The sequence below is a fragment of the Thalassophryne amazonica genome, chromosome 3 (genome assembly GCF_902500255.1).
Source record: "Thalassophryne amazonica chromosome 3, fThaAma1.1, whole genome shotgun sequence".
NCBI classification, from domain to species: domain Eukaryota; kingdom Metazoa; phylum Chordata; class Actinopteri; order Batrachoidiformes; family Batrachoididae; genus Thalassophryne; species Thalassophryne amazonica.
In genome coordinates, this window is record NC_047105.1 from 76,346,727 (window position 1) to 76,353,216 (window position 6,490).

Below are 6,490 nucleotides of genomic sequence, written 5' to 3' on the forward strand. Positions count from 1 at the left end.
TTTGGAATAAGGCTGTAACATAACAAAATGTGGAAAAAGTAAAGCGCTGTGAATACTTTACGGATGCACCATAATATGAGAAACATCCCAGTATCATGATGCTTACTACACAATGCTTCACTGTTTCACAGTGTACTGTGGCTTGAATTCAGTTTTTGGTGGTTGCCTGACAAACTGTCTGGCCCCTAGACACAAAAAGAACAATCTTGTTTTCATCAGTCAACTAGATGTTGCACCATTTCTCTTTAGGCCAGTCAATTTGTTCTTTGGCAAATTGTGACCTCTTCAGCACATCATTTTTTTCAGCAGTGGGACTTTGCGGGGGCTTTTTGCCCATAGCCAAGCTATGGGCTTCTTGGTCTGTGTCAGGCGTGAGCAACGAGGGCCAGGACAGTGCAGATTTTCCTTGCAACCAGTCACCTCAGCAGATGGGTTGCTGATGAGCTGCTCCCCTGAACATAAACATGATCGTCAATGAAATCACCTGCTGAGACACCTGATCATTTATGAAATCACCTGCTGAGGTGATTGATGGCAAAGAAAACCTGCAGTGTCTCAGCCCTTCATGGCACATGATTACCTACCCCTGGTCTAGGTGTCATCTAATTGCTACAGTACTCACAGGTAAGGTCAGATCTTCTTTGATCACCCTGGAGCTGATCATTGGCTGAGTCTTTGCCATTCTGGCTGTTCTTTGATCCATTCAGATGGTGATTTTCCATTTTCTTCCACATCTTTCTTGTTTTGGTTGCCATTTTAAAGCATTTGAGATCATTTTCGCTGAGTAGTCTGTAATTTTCTGCATTTCTGTATATGTTTTCCCCTCCCCAATTAACTTTTTAATCAAAATATGCTGTTCTTCTGAACAATGTCTGGAAGAACCTATTTAACTCTGATTTTAACTCAGAATTTGTCGGCAGCTGCTACTGAAGTAACTTTTCAAAGTAACTGGCGACACTGCTCAGGACGGAGTTCCACATCTTGTCATAGTATCTCCGCAATCATTGTCATAAAATCTTAGTCTGAGTCCATTTGCCATACACGCAAGATTAATTTTTTTGTCATCACCATTCCAAATTGAATAGCCTTCTTCTCATACTTATTAAAAAAGATAAGAAGCTACAATAGTAAGCTCCAAAAACTGCTACAAGAGGGTTGGGTTCCAAACTTTTCCTAAGGGCCTCAGAAAAACAGTGAAGGATGCTTATCACAGCTTTACATTGATTACAAAAAAAATGACAGAAAAGACTCAAATTATGTCTAGCACTGACTGAACATCTATGCACATTCTGTAGACATTCATCCCAAATCACTTCATTCAACTCTATATTCAACTCATCTGCCCATGCCTGCTGACACTTATTGGTACTCAATGGAACTCTTATGGAGGATAGAGGAGCCTGCACCACAGGTGGTTGGATTTAATTTATTCATTGCTTCAAGGGTATCATGTTTGCTCAGAACTTCAAAATTTGGTGCATTTTTCCAGTAGAGTTCTCTCTCAAATATCTGAAGAAACCTGAGGAAGAAATACTATATTTGGGTTGTAGTTGTGTTGCCCATTCAACAACGACATACACTCACTGGCCACTGTATTAGGTACACCTTGCTAGTACCAGGTTCAACCCCCTTTTGTCTTCAGGACTGCCTTAATTCTTTGTGGCATAGATTCGACAAGGTGTTCGTCCATATTGACATGATGGCATCACGCATTTGCCCATTCAGCCAGTCTGCCCATTATCCTTTGACAACAACAAGGCTTTTTCATCCACACAACTGCCGCTCACTGGCTATCTTCTCTTCGTCAGACCATTCTCTGTAAACCCTAGAGATCGATCGTTGTCCATGAAAATCCCAGCAGATCAGCAGTTTCTGAAATACACAGACCAGCCTGTCTGGCACCAACAACTATGGCACATTCAAAGTCCCTTAAATCCTCTTTCTTCTCCATTCTGATGCTCGGTTTGAACTTCGGGAAGTTGAAAAGTCTAGATGTGCAAATGCATTGAGTTGCTGCCATGTGATTGACTGATTAACTAAGCAATTGAAAAGATGTAACTAATAAAGTGGCCAGTGACTGTACATATTTCTGGGTCCTCGACCTTTGAGATCCAGATGCACTTGGGAAGAGCTTGTGGAGTCCTGAGGTCAATGGACAGAAGTGTTTGGCGATACTGATATCTATGCAGTTAAACGAAGGTGTGAGTCTTTAGGGTCCTGGAGCTCCCTGTCTTGCTGTATGGTTGTAGGACTTGGATGCTAACTAGTGACCTAAGGTGACGACGGGATGCAAATTGATGGTGGAGGACCCCAGTAGCTGGAGAAGGCCAAGCGGACGTCAACATTTAACCTGGCTACAGCAGATATATGGTAGATGTGGGAATGGACCAGTAGTCTGCCTGGGTAGTTGCCACCCAGGTTCCAAGACGTTCTGGGGTGTTGTGGATGCGACAAAGCACAGCACCAACACATTCACCCAGACTTGACTTGCAGCTGTGTAAACAAAACGAAAATCCCTTCCACATAGAAAAACTCACTCAGGCTAGGTATAAAAGCCTGGTTTTCACAAATGAGAGTATGTGTGTGTGTCTATATATATATATATATATATATATATATATATGATGTTCCCACGGGGGAGCCAACATTTCAGGTTAAGAAATCTTTTAGATTACGATGAAACTGTGCAAAATTTGGTTCGTGAACCAGAATGCTGCCTGTTCCTTGTTGGTAGGAAAAATTCAGGCGCAGACTTTACCTGAGCCATTTTTAGCTGCTAAAATCATTGCCGAACTCGATACAAATACATGTAATTTAATCATTTTTCAAAGGGATCACTTTTCAAAGGGATCAGAAATCGTCAGTAAAGTCAATTTAATGTACAATGGTTCATTGCAGGTCAACTTGGTGACGGGGATGGAAGGAACTCGGTTCTGGCCAACTATCCTGGCCAACCCAGTCACCATTGTAGAGTCCTTCTGTTACCTGGGGATCACCATCACCCAGGACCTCAAGTGGGAGCTGAACGTCAGCTCTGTCACTTAGAGAGCATGTGCTTTCTGCGGCAGCTAAGGAAGTTCAACCTGCCAAAAACAATGGTGAACTTCTGCACTGCTATCACTGAGTCCATCATCTCCTCCTCCATCACCGTCTGGTATGCTGCTGCTACTGCTAAGGACAGGAGCAAACTGCAGTGTATCATCCACACAGCAGAGAAGGTGATTGACTGCAACCTGCCATCCCTACAGGACCTGTACACTTCCAGGGCCCTGAGGCGAGCAAGGAAGATAGTGGCCAGGACACAAACTTATTGTTACCCGACCCTCTGGCAGACGACTGGTGTCCATCAGGACTAAAACCTCAAGACACAAAGCCAAGCGTGCCTTGAGGTTTTAGTCCATCTGATAAATAATGCCAGAGACCCCCATTTAACGCCCCCCCCCCAACAAAGTACAGACTGATCATCCCTGCACTGAAAGGTACTGTTCACCTTCATGCCTACACTGCCCCAATACACTATATTTATTTGACAGTAAACATTGTTTTGCCAATTTGTTTATTTGACTCCTTTACTTCTCACAGAAGTATTTTCCTTTTCTTTTTACTGTTATATATCCACCTATAATTTCTTACAGGTTTTTTCTTTTTCCTTTTCTTTTATTGTTGTTTATGCACCAATGACATCAAATCAAATTCCTTGTATGTGAGAATTTATAGCCCGAGCATGTTTTCAGCGGGCGGTCAGTCGTGGAAGTATGACCTCACCTTCAGATTCACCACTTTGCTTGTGACGTGTACTCGCGCCCTTCTATTTGACGTCTGTCGGTGCCCCATTGATACCAATATATTTCCCTGTCAGCAATTTGTGGAAAAAGAGGTAGCTCTCATATGACAAAGGTAAGTGCAGGACACAGAGAAGATTGCTGAAAATATTTAAATATGAACATGGTTGTAAAATAGTGAACTGCTCTTTTAATCAGCTGTTATTTTCTGTGGGAACTATTCATAGCCTTGTGGTTGTTTCTGAACGAGAGCATTTGGAAGCTCCTAAACGAAAACCTGCTACGTTAGCATGCTAGCCAGTCCCGTTTTAATTTAGCTACGACTTAATTGACTTAAGCCTTATTTTTACTTGAAGACGGAGGTACGTTACGTTGTGCTTCACACAAAAGCGTGGAGCATGTTGTACTGGGCGTGTGCTGGGTATTTTTATGACCATTTTATTTTTTGAGTCCAAAATGAGCGGAGCTGTCGGTGGAGATGGCGAGGGGGCGGGACTTCAAAATGAGGGCGAATTGTAGTTTTGGATTATTTTAAAAACTCTGCCTGTACATAATATTTAAAGTTATATTGCAGGTGTTTCATTTAAATCTATTTTTGGATGTTTACTATGGTGCATTTGCAGTCCTGTGGCTAATGAAAAAACTGTAAACGTGCGTAATTTCACGCGTGGCGTTGATTTCCGCACTACAAACCCGAAGACTGGCATCAGTCGCTCCTTTCTTTTTGTTAAGAGCGTGATAATTTGTAACAAGCTAATTAGTTCTGAGGTTTTACACTTGTGTTTGGCCTCCCAGTAAAGGCTGTTCTGATTTTTCTATATTAACGTTAATTTCTGGTTTCAGGTTTTGAAATGGAAAACAGTCATCAAATCTCTCAGTCCAAGGAAAGCGGTGAGCGGTCTGAGCTGGTGTCTGTGGACGGCAAGAACAACAAGTCAGTGGTGTGTCAGCGCTGTGGCTCCAAAGTCCTGTGTCCCGGGATGGCTGTGTTTGCAGAGAGAGAGGTATAACAGCAGGTGATGGGCTTTTAGGAGAGTTGCAAATCAGTGTGGATATAACTCCTTCACACGTCATATGACAGTTGATGAGACTGATTCAGGTTCATAACCAGTCAGTTATAACACAGGCAACAAAATTCTGCTCAGACTCCACTCACCCACTGTCCTCAGAGTATGAACTTCTCCCTTCAGGAAGAAGATTTTGGATACCAAAGTGTAAAACAAATCATCTCAAATTATCATTTGTTCCAGTTTCTATCAAACTGTTAACGCAAGTAACTAGTGCAATAGAACAACGTGCAACAAACTTCAGCACTTTAGCATCTGGCACTTTTTCTCAGCACTTTAAATAGTTGAATGTCTCTGTGTTGTCATTGTATTTCCTTATTTTAGTCTAGATTTTAATTCTTGTGTTTTATGTGATTTGTGTCCTTTTGTAAATTGTTCTCTGCCCTGTGAAGCGATAATGTAGTGCAGCGCCTAAGACAAATTTCCCTAATGGGACAATAAAGTTGACCTTGACCAGATGTTGCCATGCTTTTGTTTTTATTTTATTTTATTTATTATTTTGTGCAGCTGTTCCTCCCCTCGATGAGGAAGAAGAGTGGCCTCGGCTCCACAGACAGCTTGGTGGATGGTGACACTCTGACTGCACACTGGTTAGTGGACGACATGTACACTTTTGAGAATGTGGGCTTCACTAACAATGTAGGCCAGATCAAGTATCTGATTTGTGCAGACTGTGAGATCGGACCCATCGGTTGGCACTGTTTGGACGACAAGAAAAGTTTCTATATTGCAGTAGAAAGGGTGGATCATGCCTAACCTTGTTTAAATGCAGAAATAAGTCCAACAGAACTTTGAATAATTGTTGGCGTGTTCCATTTCTTCATGGATTATATTCCCTCACAGCCCATTCCATTTCTTCTTCACTCACACATACAGAGGGAATGATATCTGAGTGTGAAGCAGTGCTCATGATTAAAGGACTGTCACTGTGCTTGTCCTTTACTGTGCTAACAGCAGTATGATGATCATGTTCTTATTAAAATATTGTGAGAAGCTGATGTTGAGTTCCATTCTGCAGCAGATTTCTGGGTGATGCAGTCTGTTGTCATAATGAACAATAACACTGGTCAACAAGATTTTTCTTGTGTGGACTTCTTCAACAGATTTTGGGTAATTTGGGGGCACAGAATCTGAATCTGGTGTTACTTTTGCCGATCACATCACGTTTTTGAGATATGAAAAAATATTTCTCGTATCAAGTATTGACACGAAAGCTGCAGTCTCGCACACCTCTTCGACGGCATAAACGTTATTACAGCTCTTGTTCACATTTCATGAACCTGGTTTAAAAACTATGCTTTTGAAGCTGCTTTTCTGCATGATTAGTGGTGTCAAACTTGTGAGTGAATGAGCAACTTTTGTGTAATCCATCAATTCCCTGCTTTGCAGTTGTTAATCTCGTGCCATCTCATGGCCTGTGACTCACACGAGAGGTCAGTTTCAGCAGAGTTCCGGTTCAGGGCACAATGTAAACAAACCTCGTGAAGTATGGACAGCATTGAGGCATGGCAGAAGTCCATCACAGGTGCTACACCTCCTCTAGATAACCTTCTCAACTTGGGAGAATGTGTCATCATCATAATCACCCATGAACTCACTAGATCAACGCATCCACATCCTCGGTAGCCATTGTTTACATGC

General features: G+C 42.1%; 1 protein-coding gene across 1 annotated transcript; it reads left to right on the plus strand.

The window, feature by feature from the left end:
• The first annotated feature begins 4,011 nt into the window (after positions 1-4,011).
• Positions 4,012-5,730, plus strand: rabif (RAB interacting factor). The gene is made up of 3 exons (XM_034167699.1): positions 4,012-4,144; positions 4,626-4,786; positions 5,357-5,730. The coding sequence occupies exons 2-3, from the start codon at positions 4,634-4,636 to the stop codon at positions 5,603-5,605; spliced, it is 402 nt and encodes a 133-aa protein (XP_034023590.1). The 5' UTR covers positions 4,012-4,144; positions 4,626-4,633; the 3' UTR covers positions 5,606-5,730.
• Positions 5,731-6,490: the final 760 nt, after the last annotated feature.

Bases quoted from the DNA above. Each gene is read 5' to 3' on its own strand.
- rabif (XM_034167699.1), top strand. From the start codon at position 4,634: ATGGAAAACAGTCATCAAATCTCTCAGTCCAAGGAAAGCGGTGAGCGG. The intron at 4,787-5,356 runs GTATAACAGCAG...TATTTTGTGCAG, and splicing joins CTGTGTTTGCAGAGAGAGAG to CTGTTCCTCCCCTCGATGAG.